The sequence below is a fragment of the Hibiscus syriacus genome, unplaced genomic scaffold, assembly GCF_006381635.1.
Source record: "Hibiscus syriacus cultivar Baekdansim isolate YM2019G1 unplaced genomic scaffold, ASM638163v2 tig00110705_pilon, whole genome shotgun sequence".
In the NCBI taxonomy this organism is placed as follows: Eukaryota; Viridiplantae; Streptophyta; class Magnoliopsida; order Malvales; family Malvaceae; genus Hibiscus; species Hibiscus syriacus.
The window spans coordinates 819,848-847,050 of record NW_024062831.1 but is presented as its reverse complement, the minus strand read 5'-3'; the positions used below and the strand labels follow the sequence as shown (position 1 = coordinate 847,050).

General features: G+C 32.2%; 3 protein-coding genes and 2 pseudogenes across 4 annotated transcripts; 1 reads left to right on the top strand and 4 right to left on the bottom strand.

Annotated features, from left to right (window-relative positions):
- Positions 1-1,208: 1,208 nt before the first annotated feature.
- LOC120138687 (60S ribosomal protein L38-like) lies at positions 1,209-2,641 on the bottom strand. The gene is made up of 3 exons (XM_039154105.1): positions 2,538-2,641; positions 1,476-1,659; positions 1,209-1,325 (listed from the first exon to the last, which is right to left on the bottom strand). Exons 1-3 carry the CDS (start codon positions 2,538-2,540, stop codon positions 1,303-1,305), a joined length of 210 nt encoding a protein of 69 aa, XP_039010036.1. The 5' UTR covers positions 2,541-2,641; the 3' UTR covers positions 1,209-1,302.
- Positions 2,642-4,297: 1,656 nt separating this feature from the next.
- Positions 4,298-8,188, bottom strand: LOC120138688. Its single transcript, XM_039154106.1, has 10 exons — positions 7,951-8,188; positions 7,327-7,514; positions 7,188-7,212; positions 7,057-7,105; positions 6,837-6,891; positions 6,676-6,763; positions 6,059-6,177; positions 5,845-5,970; positions 5,243-5,336; positions 4,298-4,399 (listed from the first exon to the last, which is right to left on the bottom strand). The coding sequence occupies exons 1-10, from the start codon at positions 8,108-8,110 to the stop codon at positions 4,368-4,370; spliced, it is 936 nt and encodes a 311-aa protein (XP_039010037.1). The 5' UTR covers positions 8,111-8,188; the 3' UTR covers positions 4,298-4,367.
- Positions 8,189-9,248: 1,060 nt separating this feature from the next.
- On the bottom strand, positions 9,249-13,362 carry LOC120138685. 2 transcript variants are annotated; one of them, XM_039154101.1, is made up of 8 exons: positions 13,128-13,362; positions 12,862-13,034; positions 12,595-12,655; positions 11,892-11,940; positions 11,653-11,707; positions 11,371-11,458; positions 10,577-10,695; positions 9,249-9,464 (listed from the first exon to the last, which is right to left on the bottom strand). In XM_039154101.1, exons 1-8 carry the CDS (start codon positions 13,303-13,305, stop codon positions 9,399-9,401), a joined length of 789 nt encoding a protein of 262 aa, XP_039010032.1. In that variant the 5' UTR covers positions 13,306-13,362; the 3' UTR covers positions 9,249-9,398. The 2 variants fall into 2 exon arrangements, with proteins under 2 accessions (XP_039010032.1, XP_039010033.1); XM_039154102.1 differs by having other exon boundaries at positions 12,862-13,031.
- A 3,071-nt stretch (positions 13,363-16,433) lies between these two features.
- LOC120138785 lies at positions 16,434-18,356 on the top strand (annotated as a pseudogene).
- Positions 18,340-27,157, bottom strand: LOC120138784 (annotated as a pseudogene).
- Positions 27,158-27,203: the final 46 nt, after the last annotated feature.

Genomic DNA, 27,203 nt, shown 5'->3' with positions numbered 1-27,203 from the left:
TATCTTAATTCAAAATAATTTAATAATTTTATTACTCTACTAAAATGATGGCAACTATGAGTAATGCAAATAAAGTATATCCCACCTTATATGATTTATTTATGTGTACTGTTGGTTTGATTCAGTCTAACACTTATTGCATTTTTTTTGCATACTGTTCCATTCTTTGTTTTTTTCTTCTAAAATTAATATGTTTAAATTGATTTCTAATAAATATCTTTTATTTTATTGTTTTTGACTAGTAAAAGGATATTTATATAACAACAAACTATTTATATTCGACTCAAAAACTCACGAACAACTCAAAAAGATAATATATTTAAATTTTCATTTTTTAAAATTAAATTATTTATAATATTAATATTTTTATCTTTTTAAAAATACAATATAAAATTTTCATGTATTTAAAATTTATGTTCGGGTTGAAATTCGAGCTTGAACCTAGTTTAAGTTCAAGTTTTAATTGAACTAAATCTGAGAATATTAATTTAAAAAAAAATTCACATTCAAATCGAATTTCAATTATTATTTCGAGTTCAAGCCAACAATTTCAATTCACAAGCTTTTGAGACAAAACAAGTTCAACTTTGAACTTTTCAAATAAAGTTAAGCTCAATAATATTCAAACTCGATCCAACTAGTTTACGGCCCCCAAATTAAGATGAATATGTTAGTTAAGTGCCCTTTTGAAAAAAATATTACTTGTATTGGGATCATATTTCGATACTTAGCATATCTGAATAAAACAAACAAATCCAAACGAGATTCGTGGTAGGGAGCGAATTAGGTAACATTAGTAGAGACAACATAAATTTATATAACAAGTGAGGCAACCTTAATATACGACTAAGAAAATAATTTTTTTTAATATTTTTGGTAAAACGTTATTTAAAACATTATTTTATCTACCGAAATGTTAATATTGGGTTCTACCGGAAATTAGTTAGCAAAAATAGCATTTTTAGTAAAAAAAAATGTTTTAGGTATCGCTTTACCGAAAATGTTTAAAAAATAATAACATTTCAAATAATACATTTCTTTGAGCATATATTAAGGCTATAGTACATCAAAACTACCCAAGAAAACCACATCCAACAATAGATAAAGAAAATAGGACAACCAGAAAGAAAAATAGTGTATGAAATTGCTCTACTAATATCCATTTAAAGAAACTCAACCAAATCCATTACACTAAATTTCGAGCTTCAAAGCAGCAAAATGGCATAAAACACGATAAACCAAAAATCAAATCTTGCTTTCATCACCTACTAATCGGATGGTAAACTTAAAGCATCCCTATTTTCACAGGTCTTGGACACTCAAACCTGTAAGCACGAGACAAACACGAAACACAGTCAAGAACAATAATTTGTTTCTTCTATTTATCTAGTGTTGGAACAGTTCATTTGTTCATTACAACTGCTGGTTCGATCGGAAAAAATAAATAAGAGGGTCCAGAAACGGTATGGTTTTACCTGGAGGAAGAGACTGCTTCAACTTATCGGCCTTCTCGGCATCGGACACACAAAGTGTGTACAAATACTTCGAGCAGCGAACTTTGAACTTGACGACATCTCTGCTCTTCTTGATTTTTACCGAGCGAGCATCTTTCCTTCTGGCAGTGAGAAGGAAATCCTTGATCTCATGAATTTGCTTAGGCTGCATATGAAAAAACAAAATAATTTAACAAAGAAGCATATACAATAAACCAAAAATAACCTATCTTATTCGGACACAGATACAATGCCCGATACAGGATAGAGAAGCATATACAAGGTTCACACACTTCATTCCCACCAAGAAGTCTAATGGCTATTAAAAGGTTCTTTCTCATCATTTAGACGACGTTGCGAACAAGATTTTCATTTTATTCATTGCATCTTATCTTATCCTGAAGGTATGTTTTGTAACAATTCCTGAAAGTATAAAAATGCAAATACCATACATCCGAAGGAGAACAAGACACAAGTTGAAGAGTTCATAGAATAAGAAACCCGTAAGGAAAAAACTTGAAGACGAGAACAATAAAACCTTTAATGGCAGACAAGAATTCATGTAATACACAAACTGATGCAATGATTAAAGTTTCTTACAAATTCATTATCCTAAATATTTAGAACCTCAAAATAACATAAACTCTTATTACAAAGAAAATCATCAAGTGTTAACTTGCAAATGTACAGAAAAGTACTTAAATAAAAACCTGAGCTAAATAGAGACCGTATGCTTTGTGAATGAAAAAAATTGCAAAATAATTCATCCAAAAACGTTGAAATAATTACAATCAAGAAAATCCATCAACTGAAAGTGATAGTAATCACAGTTCTGCAACCCTCAGTTGTCTATAAACAAAAATTCAGAATAAATTTTGAAAAATCTAATAAAAGAAAGCCAAAAACAGAACAATTTGAAAACAAGAACAAAGATCTGAAGCATGAATCATAATTAGAAAATACAAAAATGAAATTGAGAACATCGAAACAATAGTGCATTCAGAGATCTAAGGACATAATTGAAGATACAATTTTGGGTTTTACCATTTTCGATTGAAGTTTGTATAGAGCTTATTGACTCTGTAAAAACACAAACCCTAATTTTTCCAATATTCGATTAATATATAGGCCCACAACATAAACCCTAGAAAATCTCCATTATTAGAAGTGGTTATTGGGACAAAAATGGAAGAACATTGCTTTGTTGATCAGAGTTGAAGCATAGAGAGAGAAGATAACCGGGTTCAAACCGAGGCCCAGCCCGAATTAGACAGGTTTTGGGAAAATAAAATTAAAGTTCAAATCCGTTGTATGTTTTTTTCCCTATGAAATAATTTTATTTAATTTTAATTGTAAAATATATTTAAAAAGTATAATTACAGATGCATTAGTAGTGAAAAAAAAAACCTTCCATTCAAAATTATTAGAAAAATATTTTTCATAATTGTAAATATTTTTTTTCATTTTCATGCATCAAATAATTATTTGTTTACAAAATTAAATAAAAAATTAATAATAAAAAAGGGGCTAAAGAGGCTTGATAGAACAATTTTTTTATTAAACTAGAGCAAGTACAATGTAATATTTGTTAAAAGATAACTTTCATTTAATATTAAAAGCTCACACTCCTGACATTTATGGTGCTCGAATATCAGAATCTCAAGAAATTATAACAATTCTTTTACTACCGAGATCACTTAGTTCGTACTGATATATCAATTAGTTCATGCTGATATATCAAATTTAGAGTGAATTGATTATTCATTATGCGTATCTAATCAGTTTGATCATATATATATTGTACATATACTTGTACCCGACAATCACACCAGTCCAAATAACATAACAATGGCCAAATTCTACAAATATAATTCTCATAAGAAAAAGTTCAACAAGTCTAATCCGGCTTGTGTCTTTTTGCAAAACTTCTACTAACCAAAATTAGTAACTGCATTCCAGGGACGAAACTAAAATTAAATATTGACATTGACTGAAATATTAGATTATTTAAGAAAAATATAAAGACTTATTAGGTATTTAAACTCGAAATTCAACATGAACAAACGTCTTTAGTGATTAAGGGGATTATTGTTATCATTGAAGTCATGGGTTCAAACACTGTGTATGTAGAGGTATGAGCGTTTATTATAAAATAGTTAAAAATCTTTGTATATATACTTCTTTGTATTCACCTTAAATTTATAATAAAAAAATCAAAATTCACAAAACAAATTCTGATTTGTCTAATATTTAAACTTACAATGACCTAAATTGTAATTAGACTAAAAATTTGAAAACACATACTTATCATTCTTTAATTCGACCACTACTTGATTAAATATTTAATAAATTTTTACATTTTTTAAATTTTTATTTTTATTTTTACATAAACTAAAATACTATTAAACCAAAATTATATCGAATATATAAATTTTAATAAGAACCGACAAGGGAACTCCGTCCTGTGCATTCCTTTTGAGTTTTACATCATTATCGTATGTTACCCCAACTCTTCATTTGTTTTTTGAAATACTTATGCCGGCACCTGTGTCCAATAAATATCGGATCATGTACGGAGATTTGAATCTCTAACTAAACAAAACAAAATTAAAATTGATGACTATTTGAAGCGAAGAAGTTGCAGTAGTCACAGAAATTTTTAAAAAAAATGTTTGATACTCATTTTGAAACCTTTTTTTATATATATTTTTGGTACAAATGGAGGTTGAAGGAGACTTGTAAATGTCTTGATTGTATTATCATCTTCCTTTTGTAGTAAATAGTAATTAAATGGAAGAGGTACCTTATAAATCTTCGAAACCAACGCAAACATTTCTTGAATCAAATCAATGTTTCCATCCCTTTAAGTGACCATCATCCATGTATGGTTCTAGAAATCCGATGAACTGAAACAAGAGAAACTTAGATTGTCAAAACCCAGCAATGGAAAGAAAAATGTTGAAACTATAAAATTTAGGAGGCTGACTATTACAGTGAAATAATATTCAAGCAGAACAAAATTATAACCAAATTCTTTTTTTATATAATTTATAATTAATTTATAAATTTTAAAAATATATATATAAAAGCATTTTTAAAAAAATTAAAAGAAACCAGTGAACCAAACCAATCTGAACAGGTAGAATTCATCTTGGATCAGTTTGGTAACCTTTCATATTTGGTTCTGTTTCTGTTCATTTTTTTAAAGAAAAAAATCATAATACTCGAATATTAGCTGCAATTTTTCCCAAATCAATCGAGCCAAACCAAATTACATATTTGGACATAAGTATGGCCAAGGACAGAACTACAATAGAACATTAAGCTGTGAGGGGAATTGCCAAACTTTGAACTTGACAGGGGCCTAAGAAGTATTAAAACCAAACCAAATGGGGGTTAGGGCTTAATTTGTTCAATTTCAAAATTTAAAGGGGCCCAATAAGTATTTAAACAAAAAAATAGGGAACCAAGGCTTAACTTGACAAGTTTCAAAACTGATAAGGACCTAATATGATAAGATCAACTATTTTGTTACACACTCAACTAGTTGCAAGAGAACTCATTAACATTTGCAACCCCGAAATAGAGCTCAGAATTTTGTTCTTCCATACACTAGAGCAACCCAAATCACACACACCCAACAAAAATCAAATGAAGATATCATGAAAATCTACCCAAATGTTAAATGTCATTGAACCATACACATATACAATAAATAAAATAGAAACTTTAAGCATCATATAACTCACCACTTCCAATTAAATTACCCCAGTACTTATTGCCACTTCGATCAACATGCTTAGCTAAAGCCCTAGCTCCACGAGTCAAGGTACTGCCTTTGACCTAGATAACATAAAAAACAAGTACAACCATCACCGGTCATACAATATATTAATGGCAAGAACGTGACACACCTTCGTGGATTAAAATGTTTTGCTTGACCAGGCAAAAGACTGAAAATTGAATCACTAATGAAGCAAAAAGGAATAAACAAACATATATTTATCTGGTAGTTCTTGCTCATGTATGGTATGAGAAAAATATGAATGAACTAGCAGTTCTTTGCTCATGTTTGGTGTATGGAATGAGAAAAATGCAAAAAACTTCATGTCACTGCACCACACAAACTATGGCAGTTCTTTGCATTTTAATGACAAAGACCCATTTTAAAAGAGAAAAATGATAGCTTTCAATCAATATATCCAAGCCTTATTTTTTTCCTTGTCTTTATTTATTTTGAATACTACAAATTATGCATGCTAATTGCAGCATGTTCAGTTGGGAAAATAAAAGAAAGTTTGGAAATCTTGGTATAGAAAGCATAAAAGCAATTCAAAGGCCATTAACTTACATCCGGGTTATATGGCAACATAAATGAAGAAAGAAGTGTTGATTTTGGTGGGGGGAGTGCATCAGTAATTGTTCCAGTAGTATGTGCAAGACCCAGAAGGCTTTGAACCCCTTCATAACTCAGTTTCTGGATTAAAACATTGAAAATTTAAACATTCGCTTAGCTTATTGAACATAAAAAAAAATCAAAGATTCAGAAAAATGAAGCAACTCACGGATAGTATGCTGGACAACAAGATAGAGGGCTGAGCCACCAAATTTGAAACACAGATAGCAATGACACCATTAGACCTTTCCTTCTCCTCAGTATAAAATTCCCTATATATTTGCATGCCTACAAGAGAATAAAAAAAATCCCATAAAGGTGTTAGCAAATAATTTAGAAGCAAGAATGAAACTGCCCATAATATTCCCTTCACAGCATATCACACAATGAAACTGCCCGTAATATTCCCTTCACAGCATATCACACATTTACTAAATCAAACAACTAGAAAATAGTTAAGCATAAACAAAAATAAGTCCCCAAAACCAGCCACATTTATAATGAATTTGGATTTTGAAGTCTTAAGACATGATGATCAATAACTAAGCACAAGTCAATATGAATAATTAAAAGAAATTCAAAGACCTATAATTATTACATTGGATCATTTGATAACACTTTGTTTTTAATGGTTATTCAATGAAATTTATCCTCATTCAGAATAATGTATTGGGTTCCCTAATTCCAGATACAGCCACCAAACCTTATGACAAAGTAATCCATATTCTAACCGTATGAAGAGAGATAATTCAAGGCCAATCATGGGTTAACTTCAATTGAGATTACCTTCTTCAGTGGATTTAACTCCAGGAAGGACTTGAGAAAAACTTTCAACCTCTAACATCTTAGAAAATGTAGCATAACGATGAACATCCTGAAACTGGTAAAATTGTAAATGTCCAACTCAGAATATGAACATGTACTATAATGCATAAGCATTATATTACCTGAACTTCGAGCACCAAACATTTGTTCAAAAGGATCATAGAACCTGGTTCAATACTAAAATAAATAAATAAATAAGAAGTTACTTAAGAGTGCTTCTGATGCTAGAGTGGCGGCAGCTAAATTTATAAAACCTCAATTTTCCGTACCATCAGCAAATTCATTTATTGTCTGATAGTAACGAAGGACTGTAAAATCGAATATATAACAGCCATGAAATACTTATCATATTCTCCACCTGCACACCTTCCTTCAATTGTCTTCAGGCCATCTTCAAAGAATGAAATTTTGATTGATTAGATAATTGCAAAGGAATCAGGGCATTGGCAAAGAATAAGAACAGCCAAAATTACCTCTTAACATTGAGAAAAAGGGCTCCTGAACATGAAGTTCAAAGTCTATGTTATTCATAATCTATCAATAAAACAAATTAATAGCCATAAAGCCTAAAGGGGAAAAAATTAACAGCAGCATCAACAATGACAAACTAACATTTATCAATTCATGTCCTTTAGTTGAAACTAATTTATTCCACTCTTCCTTCTGTTTAGCATAAGTCTCATCACACATCAATGCTGAATTCCCTTGTTTGCTGCAAATGAACCCGGAAACCATGGATTGATTCAAAGACAATACCAAAGGCTTGTATAAAGGGTATGAAGGAACTCCTTTCAAAATATCTGCACCATTCAATTCAATATATTAGACTCCTATACAGACTTGTCCAACGACTTGACGACTGTAGGAGCCTGAAGACCGCTCAATATTCAAGAGGAACTGAACAAGAAAAACGGGTTTGGAAAAAAAGTTGAACACGTTCAAATTGAGCCGAACTTAAATTCCAACATGCAAGACTCGAGTACAGTCCAGCCAATAACACCTATATCAAATAAGTAACGTTGCTATAATAAACAACTTCCTTGGTACTAAGATTCAGTTTTATTTAGTATGGGTTCAATATTGCAGAGCTTTTCCTCGGTACTTGTTTTATTTATTTATTTTTGCCTCTTTTCTTGAAGCAACCAAAAGTTGGAGAATAACAGCGAAACTTAAGAATTTGAAGTTAAAACAAAAAACAAAATAACAAAAGTGGAAATTAGATTTGGCTACTCTTACCTGGATTGGGATCAGTGGCGTCATTATCGAGGAGGAGATTAGAGAAAAAGTCATGGGAAAGTTGCAGCTCAAAATCGAGGGATTTGTTAATGTGAGATTGGAGAGTGAACTTGGTTAATTCCCCTATGCATTCCCCTATGCATTCCCCTAATCTCTTCATTTCTCTGTATTTCCTTGTTAAAGTTCTGATTTCTAGTTTTTTCTTTCATGAAAGTTCTCCATTTTCGTTTGCACGACTGAGCTGACCGCTTCAAATTCGACACTCAACAGCAATCAATATGTAAATGTAGGGTAAACTGTACAACTGGTGCCCTCAACTTTATTAAACTTTCATTTGGTCACTCACATTAGATATTATTGATATTTTAATCACTCACGTTAGATTTTAGGGTAAACTATATATTTGGTCACTCACCTGTTACTTAGTTTCTGTTTTGGTTATTTTATTATTTTTTTAATATTATACTTAACATTACGTTTTGATTTTATTTTGATCACCTACTGTTAAAAAATTAATGATGATACGTTAGCATTATAAAGATAATTTAAAAATAGCACATTAGCATCATTGTTAATTTTTAATGGTATACGATCAAAACATAATCAAAACGAAAAGTTAAGTATGATTAAAAATAATAATAATTTTGACAAAAATAGAAATTAAGTAATAGATGAGTGACTAAATAAGTAGTTTATCCTATATTTTATAGATATTTTTTTAATAGTTTGAGGTGACTATAAAGTGATATCGGTTCAAAATCTTTTTTAGCCATTGACAAAGAATATACATCCTACAGGCACAAATACTCAACTCGAAGACTTCTAAAAACAACAACACTTCATTTTATTACTGAAGTCACTTAATGTATTCGTCGTTTTAATTATTCATGTTAAATTTGATATAGTACTCTTATCTGATTTTTTTAATTCATGCATAGAATTGTACCATATTTCTAAAAAAGAGCAGCCTCTTAATATTAAAAACCTCAAACATTTTTGTTCAATTGTACTGAGAAGCCAAATCCCCTATATTTTATTGAACACTGACCATTCATCTCACATCATTCAAACCAAAGAGATATCCCAAGCAATCTATATTTAACATAGCTCAAATTTTCAAATAGAACACAGTCAAGCAATTCTCAACAAAAACATGTCTTGCATTCCATTCACCTACAATGACAGATTTAAAAATATTTTTGAGAATGGACTCTGTATATTAATAACATAAATCTTCTATATGAGATGGATACAAATAAAATTTCAGAGTAAACGTCATCAATAAAATAAATTACTAACATACGTGTTCACCCTGAACAATACTTACATTCGCCACTAATGTCGGATATAGGTCTTTCAAGAAAATGAAAGATTTTAGAACAAAGTCAAGTATAAGACAATGAAAACGTTATGCATTTGACTTGTATTTGAGTTATGGCATGAAGTTCTCATGACATTGATCCATCAAGATGCTCTTGATTTATAAGGCTTAGAATACCATCGTATTTCAACCCCTGGAAGCAAATATAATGAGTCAGAACAACTGCAAAAGTACAAGGATACAACCTATGTGACCTCCTTTATTTTCCTTAAAACATTTTTTTTACAAAAACATATATATGATAGAGATATGATTCATTCATATTGTGTAAAACACATCTTTTTAGGATCACTGGACGAGTGAAACTAGACGATTGAGAATAACAATAGAAAATGAGGTAATCTCAAACGTCTATTTTCACTCGTCCAAAATTCTTAAAAAAATATAAAACTAAAAGTTTTACATGCGTAAGTGAATCTTAACTCTATGATATATTCAACTTTTTAGGGCATTCTAAGAGTCTTATATCATGTATCTATATCGATTAATTAAATTATTTCCTACAAGCAGACAGACCAATCCTCCATTCATCAACTATGCTCTCCTAGTCATATGAGAATTTCCAAATTTTTTATAATCAATGCCTCCACCATTAAAGCACATTTGGAAATCCTTTCACAGAGAAGTTAAAAAAAAAAATTAGCTGACCCTATTCTCATATGTAATGGGATAAGGGGGAGGTAGGGGAGGTAGGATAGTAGACTACCCCCAACGTTAGGTTGAGAACAACTTCCGTGGAAGACCTCCAACAATTATGAATTGCTCACCGTGGGACTCGATCCCACGACCTCAAGGTTAAGAACCTTTCACAGAGAAGTTAGCTCAACTTAATTTCACTTGTGGCATTGTTTTGAGACAATACTTGCAGTGCCATTTACGTTACTTGGACGTGGGTTTCCTTTATAAGTATGTGTCTAACATGAGTATGTTCGATTTATTTTAAGTTTTAATTCAAACGAAATGAATAGTCGAAGAAACATAAGTTGTCCTTAATACGAAAGCATTAAATTTTACATTTTCATAAAGTTATAAGCATGAATCAAAACAGGACAGAGTTAGCTCATTTACAGTCTGAGATTCGGATTTGGGATACATCCAACACATATGTATACTCAATTTATACCAAGCTATTTCATGTATTTAGAGGGCAGTTGAAGACATATATTCTTATATGCATGCCTGAAAATATGTCAGACACAAATTTCGAAAAGAAAAATAAAAATAGAACCGAACAATATAGCTTACCGATAGTAATCTGGCCAACGAAAGGTAGGGTTGAGCAGCTACTTTAGTAACACCAATTGCAACTACACCATTGGCCATTTCTTTCTCTTCTGTGTAAAACTTTCTGTAAACTTGAACACCTAAAAGCAGTGAAGAATTTAGAAATTTTTTATTGTTTAGGTCGATATAAATCTAATAAAAATATTTTAATTTAAAAATATAATAATTATATATGTTTATAGGTTGGATTCAAAAAATATATCAATCGAACCAATATAACTTTCTAATGTAATTTTTATATATATTTATTTAAATTGTATCTTAAATTTTTTATACATGGGAAGGGCCATGACCTAGGTAGGCCTAAGCCTAGATACGCCTATGCCTAAAAAGGTAATATTTCAGACTACGATATTATAGAATAGAAGGTGTTCGTTGTTTGACTTGTGTCTTCCATTTATACAGAAAATTTGTATGTTATTTGGACTAGAGTACGAGTGATAGACATAGATATGTTGTTTTTTAAGATTTTCATGTATTTTTAGAGGTTCAAGTCTTCGTACTCACGTTCTTATATGAGTCATACACGGATATCTTACGCATTATATTTAATCTATTTTTTCAAATATTTCTATGAATTTGGAGGACATATTCACATAGTATGTCCATATGTTTTAAACATGAAAATCCAACTTGAGAACTTGAAAAATTCAAGCAGCATAAACATAGAAAGTTATTTGAAGTTTAATCTCTATGTAAAACATCATTTATTTTAACTCTTAGTACCTCCATAGGACGAAAAACATGATCATTACCTTCATGTATTGTTTTAACTCCGGGAAGGACCTTTGCCAGAGTCTCTGCTTCCAACATCTCAAAAAATGAAGCATAATGATGAACAGCCTGTCAAATAAAAGATACTCAAAGAAAATAGTTGATTAAGAGAAAAATAAAATGAAGTAACTATAAAAAAAAAACTACATTACTCGAATTTGGATGTGAATGCAGGATACGGAAAAGTGTCCCAACACAAATATGTTCAATTTTAATATTTTTTTATATATTTGGAGGATCACTGAAAGATCATATCCTTATACCTGAACTTCAAGTACCAAGCATTTGTTGAAGAGGATGAAAGCTCCAGATGCAATTCTGATAAAAGCAATTAGTAGAAAAATCTAGAGGAAAGCATATAAAATGTACTCAACTATTCAATCGAAATAATTATAAGTCTCATGATTGTAGATATTAGGATTCAAAAAGGGACCTACTTATATGCATCTCTTAAATATAGTTGTACGAAATAACTAAGCTAAGGTCCAATCTTGAGGCATACCTATTATAGTCACCAACAGCACATCTTCCTTCAATTGTTTTGATGCCATCTACAAACAATACCACATTACTAGGAAAAATGAAAGAGTGAAAGAGAATGAGATATTTAGTTATATAAAGTATCCAAAACAACGTCATTTTAGGTGATCAACCTGTTTTTCAACCCGAAACTGCAAATTAAATTCGTGTCTGACTCGGACCCACAATTACGATCCATAACTTATGATACAAGGGGCTAATTGCACTTTTTAATCCTCTTTTCATCCATAGTAATTTAGCTCAATTTCACATGATTAAATTGTTATTTAGGCTTATCTAATTGTTGGTTTTTTAATTGTTCCAAACTGTTATTTATTATTTGTTATAGTTAATTATTTATTATTTTTATTTAAGAAACAATGCAACATGTTTTAAGCAATATATCAATTTTTGAATATTGTGGGAGTGTTTTAATATTCGTTGTATGTAATTAACTCTTGTACCTAATTTAGACTATAATATTGAACATATACCCTTAAAATTATTACTTTTTTCACATAAAATGATGATATTATTGGTGTTCGATCATACCTAGTCCAAAATACCAATGAGCAATTATTCAATGAAAAAATAATCTGGAATCCAAAAATGATTTCTGCAAATGTAAAACATACTTTTTGCTATAAAAACCAAAGAAATCCATAAGAAGCATAAATGAATAATACCTTTTAATTGAGTGAAGAAAGGCTCTTGAACATGAAGCTCAAAATTAATGTTCTTCAAAATCTGAAGAAAAAAAATACAATGATTACCTCTGACTAATGAAAATATAATTGGAACCTATGCTGCTCAATATCCATAGCTGACACCCAAGTATGGATATGGTCATCCTATAACTCTTGAAACAGATATATATATATATATATATATATATATATATATCCTCGTACCCTGGAATATGAATAACTTAATCATAAGATCAGAGTAGCTACCTCAGTCAATTGAGATCCTTCTTTATGAGCTAAATCAACCCATTCTTCTTTGTGCTTCAAGTCACTTCCTTGAAAAAACGATGCCACTTTATCACACTCAGATGATCCAAAAGTAATGATTTCGTATAAAGCCCGAGCCAACTGTTTGTACAAATGAATCTGAGAGGCTTCTGCTGCATATTTAAAGCACAAGGGAAATCAATCCGACATCGAAAAAGAGGAATCTAAGAAAAATATAACTAAAATGGGTACTAATCATTTCTTACTGGCATTCGGGGAGATGGGGCTTGTGTGATTGAGGAGAGATGTGCAGAATGGCTTAGAGAGGCCAATATCAAGTTCAAGAGTTGAATTGAGGTGAGATTGGAGAGTGAACTTCAAAAGCTCTTCCATGGAGTTCCTTAGCTCAACTGGGTCCGTTCCTGGTGAAGATGGTTGCTCCATTTCCACCTTCTTCGTTTGCTTACCTCGTTTCGCTTTTCCACCAGGTTTCAACCCAAAAACAAGTCAACTCCAGTTAAACCGAATTAAAATCTTATTCAAATTATTACTTTTAGGGTAAATACGTATTCAGTCACCCAACTATTCCCACTATTCCGTTTTAGTTATCTAAGTATATTTTGTTTATCAAAATCATAGTTAAAGTTTCATTTTTGTTCCGTTGATGTAACATTATCTTATGGTGACACGTCAGTATTATCGATAACTTTTTAATGAGAGTGACCAAAACGTAATGTTAGAAATGATTTTGAAAAAAATAGTTTATTGACTAAACCAGAACAGCGAAAATAGTTGGATGACTAAATACATAGTTTACTCTTACTTTTATTTAAATTGAAGGGTAAACTACACGTTTAGTATCTCAACTATCACTTTTGTTCCATTTGGTCACCCAACTATTTTTTAAACAAAAAATTATACCTATCATTTAATTTTGGTTTCATTTTGGTCACTACTGTCAAAAAATTAATGGTGATGCTAATGTGTTACCATAAGATAATTTCATGTCATCATTTAAAAAAATAAAAATTTCACGTTAGCGGTTTTGTTAATTTTTTAATAGTGGGTGATCAAATTGAAACCAAAACATAAGGTTAGGCATCATTTTGAAAAAATAATTAAGTGACCAAAATGGAACAAAAGTGATAGTTAGGGTACAAAATGTGTAGTTTACCCTAAATTGAATTATAGAATGAATAAATAAACATTAATAGAAAAATATTTTATTATTTTTGGAATAGTAAAAAGGAAGGTAGATTATTATAAATTCAGATAATAATAATAATAATCCAAAATATTATTATAAACCGTCTAACCATATTATATATTTATATTAATCCTTAAATATAAAGTCTTTGAAGGTAGATCTAACCACTTTTTATGGTGGGAAAATTGGATCACAATTTTAGGATGAATGCCGAGTTTGCTTTAAATTTCAACTCCGTAGTTATATATATAACCTTTAGGGTAAACTACATGTTTAGTACCTAAATTATCATTTTTGTTCTGTTTTAGCACCTAAATTTTATTTTTTTTTTCAACACTATATCTAACGTTTAGTTTAGGTTTTAATTTGGTAACACTTAACGACACCAATAACTTGAAATTTACTTTACAAAACGCGTGGAATATCGAAAAAGGAAAAATAATTACATGTCATTGTTGCCGCTAAGTTTTTAATGAGGAGTATCAAATTAAAACATAAACTAAATGTTAAATATGATTTTGAAAAAAATATAAAGTTTGAATACTAAAAAGAGATAAAAGTGATAGTTAGATACTAAACGTATAATTTACCCTGACATCTAAGGAGGTCAAATATTGAGCTTGAATTCCAGCCTAGCCAATATATAAATTGAACTAATTTTCTTTTAGAAAAAATGGAAAACGGTCGGTTCCCTTAAGCTTTTATTATGCTTTGATCATCAATCATCTTAAAGTTCCTTCATATTGCAAGTTGTACACTTGGATTTTAAGCACATCTCTTATTTATTTATTTATCTTTTGTTCTCCTTCCGATTCCAAGGTTTCGTCCTGATTAATCTTAACCGACCTGCGTCGCACACCTAATTTTAACGAATGAGTTTCTCAGCATGGATAAACACGTCTCTTATTAATAAGCATTCACCAACTAAATTAATTAATTTTATGTACCAATATATCTTATTCATGTCATACTTGATTGGGTATTACTTGACTTGATCTAAATGTAATTTTTCTTTATATAAAAATACAATTAATATGTCGTCAACAAATTAACAACCAATTGATTTAGCAGTACTAAGGATCAGGTCCTTTAAAAAATCTTGATGGTTTGAATTTTAACATTATAGATGAAATAAAACTAGATTGAAAAGATCACTTTAAAACAAAATTCTATAATATTCGATTAAATTAATCTATCAATAAATTAGATATCGGTAATTATACATCGTAAAAATATATACCATTAAGATGCCTTTAAATTTGTCAACCAAACCTGTAATGCAATAATAAAACACTAATGTTAAAATAAAGTTGAGTTAACATTAAATTTTAAGGCTAACCTCTCTTTTTTATCAAAAAGAATATATCTTTAGATTTATTTAAATTTATTTTCTCATCTAAAATAATTTAGGGGCTACATAAATTTAATCTCTCATAAAAGTATATATAAATTCAAATTTTAAGTTTAATTGGTAATTATTGTAAGCATTAACCATGAAAAAATATTTATATTATTAATTTTCTTTAATGCCAAATGTATAGAAATTTAATTATTTTTTGCATTTATTCTTAAAAGTGATATCCATTAAATTTAAATTCGAACATCAATATGTATAAATTTTTTATTTTATTTTATTTTATTTTATTTTATTTTAAATCCCAGGGAAGCCCTTGCTTTGCTGCACAATGGCGTTTGTGTATGGTCCAAGGGAAGGGAAGGAAACTTTGGAAGCTGACGACTGCTTTGTTTTCACAAAATTTAACATTGGTTAACGAGTATTTTCTTTTCTTTTATAAAAAGAAATAAACGTGTTGAAAAAAATTGGTTATACAAGGTGTAGGGAAAATTATTTCTTCAATTAGAGTATTTGTTATAGTATTTATGGAAGATATCTGGATCTTTCAACGACTTTTGGAAGACGTCTGAATGATTTAACGATTTTGAGAAATTATGTGAACTGTAGGGTGTCTTTGACTCTTTGAAGCTTCATGTATGCACGATAACAAAGATAACTTTTAGAAATCATCATATGGTCCAGATGTCTTCTACCGGATACTATAATAAACACCCTAATTAAAGAAATAATTTTTCATGCAATCTATGACCCATTTTTTTATTCAAACAATTTTGGCCCGAATAAACCCTAAAAGCAATGCTAAAATCACATGCATTAACGTTCCTTGCTACCGACGTAATTTGGTCCAAAACAACATAAAGTACAAGAATGTTTACAATACCTTATTGCATGTGAACAGCCACATTTGCTTCCCTCTTACGGCGCCTAATAAAAAGGATCGAATTTCTATAAAATTAAATGTATATTTTTTTCTTCGAATTGATCCTATTGAGTACTCTTGAAGAAGACGAGTGGCAACTGGATTCTATATAAGATTCACCCCTTACTGTGAGATATACAAGCTTGGTTTGCATATTAGGGTTTATGCTTTAAAATGAGAGCTAATAGAGAGAAAATGACGACAGAAAGGTTCGGGTTCGTTTTCCCGGTGTGGTTAGCTCTTGCGGTACTGAGTTTGTGGTGCACGTCGGAAGTCGTTGAGGTGGCATCTTCATTGCAGAAACCGATGAAGCTGGTTTGGCATTACTATAAGGTGCATAATTCATGTGATGATGCAGAGCCTTATATTAGGCACCAGGTAGAATTGTTTTATAAGAAAGACAAAACCATTGCCCCTAAGCTTCTTCGGTTGCTGTACTCTTGACTGTTTTGTAAATGTAAGTTTTTATCATTTTCTCCTTTTTTTTGAATTGTTTCTTTCAAACAAAAATATGGGTTAAAGTAGAAAAAAATGATTTATGAGACATTAGGAGAATCAGTTGGTTGCTTATTTATTCCAGCTTTTAAAACTTAAAACGCCATGGAAAATGAATTGGTAGGGATGCGATGCTTCAATCCTCTTAGATGGGCCGGATTCGGAGAAGATAGCACCACAGAACCGAGGACTGGGAGGGTTTGTGCTTATTGACAAGATTAAGACGGTGCTTGAAGTGCGATGCCTCGGCGCCGTCTCTTGCGCCGAGCCACAAGAGATTCTGTTCATTTGGTATCAATCAATAACTACTATTAACTTTCTCAGAGTAACTATATAAACTAATCACTTTCTAAACAAATGCTCCATCTTATGTTATCCTGTGTTCATATACTTTTGCGTATCATAATCGTATTTAAAGTGTCAATCATATAAATTTCGTGATCATATTATAAAAATTGTATCAACAGGCAGGAGCACCGTCTTATCCCGAATTCACAGGGCGAAGGGATGGGCTGACATCGACCAAAGCATCCGTCGATCTCCCTTCACCATCCATCTCATGGGAAGCTTCTCTCGCTTATTTCAAATCTAAAGGCCTGGATGTGTTGGACATGGCTACCCTATTAGGTAAACACTAGTATAAACACAAAAAAACATGACATGAATATATGAATGTATCAAAACATGAACTACTAACATGCGAGAAATCGATATAAACATAATATGATACATGGATTATCAGGCTTGAATGGGACCGAATGTATTCTAATTATTCTTTTCTCCCACTTCGTTGCCAAATCCATGGATGATGATAGATTTCAAGGAACAAACATACTGATAATATGAATGCATGCGGGATTTTGGTTCCTGAAACTATGCTTCAAAAGAAACTTCTAGCGAATTTGAGATTCGAACCTCGGCATCTGCAATTTCTTACCTTTCTTTGATATCAGGAGCACATTCCATGGGGAGAACACACTGTGGCTTCATTGTGGATAGGCTTTACAATTTCAATAATACAGGAAAGCCAGATCCAAGTATGAAAGCATCATTCTTGACAGAAATGAGAAAGCTATGTCCACCACGAACGAGAAAGGGCCAAACCGATCCGCTCGTATTTCTAAATCCAGAATCTGGATCCAAATATACTTTCACCAACTCCTACTACTCGAGTGTTAACCCATGAAGCTGTCCTCGAAGTTGATCAGCAGCTACTCTATGGTGATGATACTAAGCAAATCACTGAAGAATTCGCAGCGGGCTTAGAAGATTTCAGGAGATCGTTTGCTCTTTCCATGAGTCGAATGGGAAACATCGAAGTTCTAACAGGAAAGCAAGGCGAAATACGCAAAAATTGCAGACGTACAAACAAATACTAGGCGTGTCACTCGGTTTGGGAGGAATGATTTATAAACATAAAATTATAGGGATGAATTGTCATTGAAATGCCAAATGTCTTGGATTAAGGTATACCGTTAATATCAATAAAAGAAAAAAAAATTGAGAACTATTTTCTGTCCACAAATAAATTGTATAACTTGTTCAATCTTTAAGCTAAACTGTTCTACAGAAAAGCTACAATTTCATGTCTCTAATAAGAACTACACAGTATTATTTTTCTTTCAGTAAATTCACATTTCAACATTCGGATTTTAAAAATAAATCAAATTATATAAGCGGTAAGAAAGCCAGATCAAGCTTGCCTAACCTGGGAGATGTATCCTGGGATAGCCAAATGTTTCCAATTGTATGAACCTTGAAAACATGGAACTTCTTCCAACTCAATCTTTTCGTGTACCTTCAAAATGAGGGGACAAAAAGGAGAAAACTGTATAAGCTACAGCACAAACATGATGTTAATACTGAAGTTTATAATATAACTAATCATGCCAAGCACAAAACTGAAAGGCATATGCGCATGGAACAAGTTCAGAAATCTGATCAATAGGTCAACAGACCAGAAAAAACTAAGGTCATTACCACGAAGGAAAGACTAAGATTCTGGAAGAAAAGTTTAGTTCGAGTGTTTGCAGGACATATATCATGAATTCCTCACTTGCACAGTTACATAACCTCTTTGATGCACTAGCATCCTTGCTAAACTTATTATTTTGGTAATTATCTTTCTGTCAGTAATTATGTTTTTATTTTATTATTGGGTCAGTGGCTGTGCATGAAACCTTTTAATGATTTTATGTTGTTCTCGTTCCAAATTCAATTCTACAAAAATCAATCCTCTATTGCTTTTTATTCTACTTTTCCTACATCCTACATTATTAAATAGGAACTAAGTCTGGGACTAAAGCCAAAACTGTACATAACAATTTAAACTTCAAAAGTATATGGAAAGTTGTTGAAAGCCAAAAGAATAGACCATCTAGTCGACATTTAGCTTCAAACAGAAGCGGCAAGGAAAATGATCTGAGAATAACCTATGAACGAATACAAACATCTATACATGTTTATGAATCTCTTTAGGGTAAAAAGCTATTTGACGAAATTCTTCTAGTCTGATCAAAACAAGAGGAAGTGAAAATATCATGTAACAGCTATGTGAATTGCATTACTCTGACAATTTCTTCCATTTATCATCAAATTAGCTAGATTTCCTTAAATAAACTTTCTTCTCTCAGTAATTGTGTCAGATGAATGAGCAATGAGTCTATTCTGCAAGCCAATCTTTCACATAATAGTTCAACAATATTTGAAGTTCCCGGAAAGTTGGAAACTATCAATATGATCATCAATAATTAAAAACTCTGCTATTTCATAATTGGTTCAGATCTTACCAAAATTTTGCTATATGTTTTACATGACCAAAATATTACTATTACGTACTATTTTTTGACTTGAAAGAGTGTAACCCAAAGAATAGGAGAAAAAGTGAGATAATGTAATATTAGGACTGCACAACTTAAAAATTCTACTATATTAACTTTATACACTCGTTTGCGTCAGATATTATTACTTCTGTATAAATGATATAAAACAGAGTAGTTACCTTGGAACAGACTTGATGATAATGGAGTGAAAAAGGAGGAAGAATCATCATCAGCAAAGCACTTCCGCTTTATTATTCATTCTAAGAGACCCACTATAAACTTTCATGGAATGCCCGAACAGATACTAATACTGATTCAAAGTGCTCTTGTCCTTTTGCCATGAAAGTAAGCAGGAAATGCTGCAGACCTACTGACTATAACGACGCGAATGCCCTTTGATATTTTTTAACTGATTATAACAAAATGTTAGTAAAGGTATCTATAAAGGGCAAAACATTCAATAGAGAAAAGAAGAAAGAATAAGCATGTACGTCCACTATGTTTTGCACATTTTCCATGGCACCTGCCTTAATCACAACTTACAATGCAGATAATTTATGCCATTTGTTCAACATGTTAATGTTCTTATCCATCCATTCGAAAGGAGAGATGATTCAAAGCAAGAGTATTATTTCTGTCCAAAAACTATGTAATGCAAGGCAAGGCAATGATAATTATAGGCAAAAAAAGAAGAAGCAAATGTCAAGAACAAGAAGTTTATAGTCAGGTAGACGGATCACGCAAAACCACTGTGTTCTATTTGATACTATATTTCAGTAAACTAAGTAAAAGGTGTGGTCCTAGTATTCCTGTTACTTTTACACTTCTACTCTTGACAGTAAGTTTTAGGCATCACATATTAACTCATATCTCGTCACATGTGCTATTGGATCTTGATTTTACATGTTCGACCACCATTACAATATTAGAGGTTCCAATATGACAATGCCTTTGCACTGTCATTACAGACAGCAAGAGAAAGAAACAAAAGGTTTGACAATTCAATGCAAAGTAGCAGGAAAGAGTTAAATTTACATTTCACCTCCCTCATAATTCCTCAAGAGGAAAACACTACAATTACTAACCTTGTATAAGTATTTTTTTCTTAGTTTGATTGCTGCAAGTACACATCTTCTGACATGGATTTTCAGAAGCTTATCATTGAAAATCTGCAATAAGCATGCAAAAGAAAATAAATTGAAATGAAAAGAAGCATCCATAACTATTAAGTTGTGACGCCCTCCATCTTTTCCGTAAAGAAAATTAAGCCGCACATCCAGAATTAATGGCGTACTCATTACAGTGGAAGAAAACAGCCCTGCAAGTCATACAGGATATACAAGGCCCATAAATATGGAAATGCATGCACTCAATACAATCAAAACCTGAATTACCCGGATACATTTTATATTTTTAAAAAAGCTATATGGAAATGTCAGTATGCTAGCAACTGGGAAATGAATATAGAAATCAGGGTGAATTGCCCCCACATCTGCCCATTTCAAAGGTAGGGCATTACTTTGATCAACATCATACCAAATTAAGAGATGATTCTAGCTATAACAGGTTTATTCCCCAATATTTATTTACAAACGTGCACATGCTTAGAACAAACCACCAATGCAGAAGTAGTGCCTACTTCCTATCTAAACAGTAATGAAACCTTTAACAGGAGAAAACTCAGTTTCTACCATAGAAGAATAAAATTTGCTTACAACCTTTTATGATCAAACATATTTTCCAAAAATGTCTATCCTGTGGAAGAAAAAAAAATACTCTTCTATTTTTTTACAAAAGGGAAAACTAATAAAAAAGACTATCCTAAACAAAACAAATAAATCTAAAGAGATCCTGGCTAGCCAGCTCAAATAATTAAATGGGGTCGTAACCAAACATCTGAGAAATACAACCTAGGAGAGGAGTTGTGACTAAAATGGATGCTCAAAGCTGTGCATGTTTGTGTAGAGAGAGGGAGATGGTATAAATTAACAATCTCAATGGACTTACCTTTATCATGTCATCTATTGAACGGGTTTCCTTGATGAGTTTCTGGCGGTTCATTATAAGAATAGCAGCCACAACAAAGACAGGCAAATCATTATCTCCTTTCCTGGTTGGTGAGACAACACCAAATATTTGGAGACAATCATTTCTAGACCAAAAATTCCGTGTCAAACCACAGAAGTTATAAGTTGATGCTGCTTTAATTCCTTCATTCTCAAACAAAGAATGCTTCAATTGTAGACCAACCATTACATTATCACTTCCATTTTCTGGGTTTTCTTCTCCATCATCTTGCCCCGAGTCCCCAGGAAATTGTATAGTCAATTCCTTTAAACAGATTTTCTCTAAATTGCAAATGATGGATTCATCAAAATCAGCTGCCCACATCATCTACATTGAGGCTGATACTGTTAGTTCCAATATCAAAAGAAGGAAAAGAAACATAAAATAAAATGAAAACAATATGAAAGGTAAAATACTGTCCATACTTTCTATGAGAAGTTTTTGGGATATTTTTAGAATTTATCTTAACTTCCCTAACAGGGCTAACACTCCATTTCAAGAGACCATTCTCGTCAACTTCAAGTCATAGGCTCATAAATTGAAGAAGTTGAACTTGAAAATACAAGGTGGAGCAAGTCAAGATTTTGAGATTCAATTAAAATGAAAAACTGATAATAGCATGTATTACTTTTGAAATAAGATCACTAGGTTTCCTGTCATTTTACAGAGAAAAGAGAGATCTGTTGGAAATTTTAAATGATTTCCTGTGGGGCAATATTTAACTTCATATTCTAAAAGCACCCTCATGAATGCAGTAGTCAAATTAGCCAGTTGGAAGTAATAATTCAGGGTTTAAAGTTTTGCAACTTGATTTCTGGACCGGCATCTATAAAATACCAACAGCCCAAAGTTTTGGAACTGTCTGGGTAAGACAACCATGCCTGATTAAAACATGCAGGGCGAATGCAAAAGGCAAGGAATCAAGTATGAAATATAGAAGATGTTAAAAAAAAACTCTAAGTAGGCATCAAATCACCAGAAGTTTTTTCCACCTTAATGTCATTAACTTTATGCTCAATCTACTGAGTATTACAATATAATAGTACCATAGATTGCAACAGTAGACAGCGGTAAATGAAACTAAAAGCACAAACCTCCCACATACAAAGAGCATCATTGAAGGATAGCTCTCGGCGAAATAGAACCAGCAGCATTGGAAATGCAAAATGAAGGCTTTCAGCACCTATCTTTGATAGATGTGTAAAAAATTCCCTGTCTGTGAGTTCCAAAATATGCCACAATGCTTCCAGTTGTTTCATCACTCCAGTTGGTCCCTCCGTCTGAAAATTTTCACGCTGGAGCCATGTGGAAAAGCAGCCGTAAGTAGAAAAAAAATAATCAAGATCAACATATTCAAAAAATTCAAAAGTACCATTCTCCTAATCAGCATCTCAAAGCACCAAAATGCATCTGCATTGTCCTCAAAGATAACAACAAAAGGAGACAGCAGATCACTCATACCTACAACCGTATCCAACTTCAACAGTTAGTATTTGATGTTCAAACACAAACTTAAAACTGCATCTGTCACAGATTTGCACAGGATAAATAGCAAACCAATGAGAAATGTTCAGAAAAACATGTTATGAGTAGAAGGCTAAAACCTTGACAATAACCAGTTGCAGGATCAATCCATGCATAAACAGCAAGAACATCAAACATTCTAGCTACATTCCTGTTATCCTCATAGAACTGAAGATGACTATCTGTTCTCACCACATCAACAACTGAGAAAGGATGAATAATGTCAACTGAGAAGAATAACTAAAAAATAGTATTTAATTATCGAATGCAATAGAAAAATGGAAAATATTTTGCTCTACAAAGTACAAATAACAGTGTAACTGAGTTACCTATTCGGTGCAGTGTCCAAAGCCATTCAGATACTCTTTCATCATGGGCAGCCCCTTCTTGAGATCTGGTTCCATTTACCAATGGTGTTTTGGGAATATCTGAAATTCTTAATCTGTTCACTGTTTCTGCTTTTTGACTTACAATGTCAGATCTCAGAACTGACTCATAGGCATGAGGGTGGACCGACTCAATTTCAGAGTTATAAAGGTGTGAAAAAATTTTAGATGGTGAGGGTCGAACATTTGATTCCATGATTAACTCAGCATTGTTATTGATTTGAAAACTATGCATATTGTCATCCTCGAGTATCAACTTATATTTTGCAGAATAATCTCCCCCATGTGCATCAAATTCTTTCTCGTCTTCATCATTCTCAAACAAATCTGTTAATGGTAAAGGAGGAAAATTAAAGTCAGATCCAGTTGAGAAATCTAACACATTACAATCTCTCCGTATTTTTGGAGGGTAGCGACCACATGGACCGGAAGTTGGTAAAAAGCAAGAGTTATATGCAGCAGTGTCAGCATTTCCTCTCACACTGATAATGTCAGCAATATCACTATTACTTTTTCTGTGGTTGGCAAGTGACATATCAGAATATTCCTCTCTTTTCTCAGTATCATTGATGGAAGCTTGTCTATGGTCAACATTTGAATTCCTTTTCCGCTCATCCTTAGAGGATGACCTCATATCCATAACTTTAGATCCCACGGGATAGGCAAGTGAACCAGTTCCTATGCTTGAATGCATTCTCTGGCATTGCTTTAAGAGGTCACTGTAGCGTTCCCTGCATACATTTCCATAAAGCTGTCAAATGTTTGTAAATCAGCAAAATTGAGCCTTGATCTTACAAATGAATGATAGTAAAAATTATCTAGAAGATTTTGAATATTTTAACTATTACAATAAACAAGTCATGAACTCTGGATTTGTAGACATGCATGTATCTCTCTACTCATGCTTAATCAAGAGACACTTTTTCCACATCAAAAGAAAAAAAAAAGTATTAAATTGAGAAGTCATGAACTTTGGATTCATAGACATTCACAAAATAATGGACAATGCAGACAATCATTTGACAACTGATGATCCAAAGCTATTGTTGAAGGTGTAGTATGCTATCACGAAAATATTTAACCATTGAGGTATTATTTAGTTTCACGTGCACGCAGAACAGCCTAAAAATAGGTACTTATGAGAATAAGTATTAGTAAAATATGAAATGGAAAAGAACAGGATAGACCTCCGGGCTGTCCTTAATTGCCTTCTGTAGTCTGCAGTGCTCCCCAATGCATAGCAACCTAGAAGGAACTCCCAAACTTCTGATCTTATAGATGGATCAACCCCCTAAATCAATGAGATAAATTGCTGTTACAGTTTTACACCATCTGGAGAAAATATGAGTGTGTACATAAAAATTTGGCCCAGGGAAGGTGGAGATAAAAAAACATAAGCAAATATGATACCAACAATATCAGGAAAATAGTCTCTTGAAATCTAGAAGTCTTAAAGCTAGACCAGGTTAAAAGGGAGACGAGTGTACTATATGCAACAAAAGAAATGATAGGAGGTGCAACTCAGTATCTTCTCCTCTCATTTAGGCATGCATCCAAGAAGCACATAGAAGCCACTTTTCACCTTGCACCCCTCAATTATCAGCTGAGAAGTACAGCAAGCATCATGAATACAAACAAAAGCTGAGGTGTCATTAAACCTAGAGGTTGCAACAGATTGGAAACAATGCAATTTCTCAAAGTCAAACATAACTGTGTTTACAAATTTAAGTGTGTGAACATGTCCACATCTGAAGATCTGGATAAGCAACGTGTGATCCCCAACCCAACTGCCCAAGAATTTGAGATAGAACGGGTTAAAGCAGGCATGAATCCAACAAAAATATTGATTCCCAGCATATCAAGGCTTTTTGCATTTTAGTGTTCAAGAAAATAGAGAACATGAAGAGATGGCTGACATGGGAATTGGTATTGCATACAACTGACCATGTGCAATATAGGAAATACATATAAGAATTAAAGAAAATTATCATACAAGGTATAAATTGATAGGTCCTACTGGAGTTGGTACAATATGCTACCGTCAAACTATCCCAGTGCCATCCAAGGTAAGATCCTTCTTAATGATGCAGATAGTTTACAAGGGTATAGTAAGGATCTTTCTATAGGCTATGGATTTTTTTTATTATAAGAATTGGAGGTCTCGTTAAAAAAACCCCTTCGTAATTGTCAGAAAACCATATAGGCAGACCAACAAAAAGTGGAAGGGGGAAAAGAGTACCTCAGATTATATTGAAAACCCCCAAGATTACAACCAGGTTATGGAACCACATCAAAACAAAACCCAGTACAAAACTAGACACAACCCCCAATCTCCTTAAAGTTAGCCAATCCCTTCTTTTGCTAACCAAATAAGAATTTCCAAATAAGCACATAATGTTGAAAGTGACTAAGATAAGCAGGAAGTCAACTGGGAAAAATCTTTAAGGGCAATAATCCTCACCATGGACCACTATTCCAGGTCCAAAAGTACAAGAACGTGTAGAATACTGACATTTTTACAAGGGAAAAAATGCAACCACCTGTTGAACAAGTTTCAGGGGGAAAAAGAAGATAAGACATACCCCAAAAATAATCAACTTAAGTACTTTCTGAAAACTGACAGCCCTCCCTTCATTATCAAAAGCAGCCTGCCACTTATCTGGCTTAAGCATCTTGTTTGTCTGCACTAAAAGAACCCGGTTTATTAATACTAAGAAAGGAGTAAAAAACACCACGGTCACACCAAAATCATAGGATGGAAAACCAATAAAGGAGCATTTTTTCACAAATCAATTTTCCAGTAAGTTTGCTACTCTTCTCTCATTGTTCAAATTATTAAGATGGAAAGCCCGAGGGTAAGTGATGACACATTGTAACACATGGAAGACTCATTAATCATAGTCATGAATATGATGCTAATTCTGCAATGACTTTGAGCTCATGTTGCATGGTCTTAACTCATTTTTTCAGATAACATACAATCTAAATAAATAGCTATGTTAGCAAGAATGCAAGGTTCAGATATGCCACCTTCCCTTATAATTTAATGTTTTGTTGCATGACATTTGACTTTTCGGAAACATATACCTTCCCTAAAAATATAAACATGTAATACATAAAGTTATAAACTAACAGTTCAACTATCAGAGGTTCAATCACTAATTATATATAACCATATACATTTTTCATTTTTGTAATAATATCCTTTGCCATTTTCAAATAAAATCCCAGCTCTTGACCAAAAGATCTCATTCGACCCAAGATTTAGCAACTAAAGACCTTATTTTGAAAAAAAAAATGCTTTGCATGCATTAAGAAACTATACAATGCAAAGTACTAAATATCAATTCAGTAAGAAACTAAATCGTTTGATTCTCGTATAACTAATAGAATTATATATAGAATGATAAAGGAATGATCTTACAGCTAAAACAAACCTTGATAGAAGATTGGGTTATAGATGGATCTCCAATATCTCGAGCGATTGATCCAACTCTTTGAATATTGACAGCTCCGGCGGCGGCGGCAGTTTCTCCATATCTCCATGGTTTTCCTTTTCCCCAAA

What these genes read in the sequence shown, in the direction of transcription:
- LOC120138687 (XM_039154105.1), bottom strand. An exon ending in GAAGCAGTCTCTTCCTCCAG is followed by an intron (nt 1,326 to 1,475) that starts GTAAAACCATAC and finishes TCGTGCTTACAG; the next exon opens with GTTTGAGTGTCCAAGACCTG.
- LOC120138685 (XM_039154101.1), bottom strand. Translation starts at nt 13,305, where the DNA reads ATGGAGCAACCATCTTCACCAGGAACGGACCCAGTTGAGCTAAGGAAC. An exon ending in TTTCTTCACTCAATTAAAAG is followed by an intron (nt 11,941 to 12,594) that starts GTATTATTCATT and finishes TATTGTTTGTAG; the next exon opens with ATGGCATCAAAACAATTGAA. An exon ending in GCTTGGTACTTGAAGTTCAG is followed by an intron (nt 11,459 to 11,652) that starts GTATAAGGATAT and finishes TTTATTTGACAG; the next exon opens with GCTGTTCATCATTATGCTTC.
- LOC120138688 (XM_039154106.1), bottom strand. Translation starts at nt 8,110, where the DNA reads ATGAAGAGATTAGGGGAATGCATAGGGGAATGCATAGGGGAATTAACC. An exon ending in CGCCACTGATCCCAATCCAG is followed by an intron (nt 7,515 to 7,950) that starts GTAAGAGTAGCC and finishes TGAATGGTGCAG; the next exon opens with ATATTTTGAAAGGAGTTCCT. An exon ending in AAGGACATGAATTGATAAAT is followed by an intron (nt 7,213 to 7,326) that starts GTTAGTTTGTCA and finishes CTTCATGTTCAG; the next exon opens with GAGCCCTTTTTCTCAATGTT.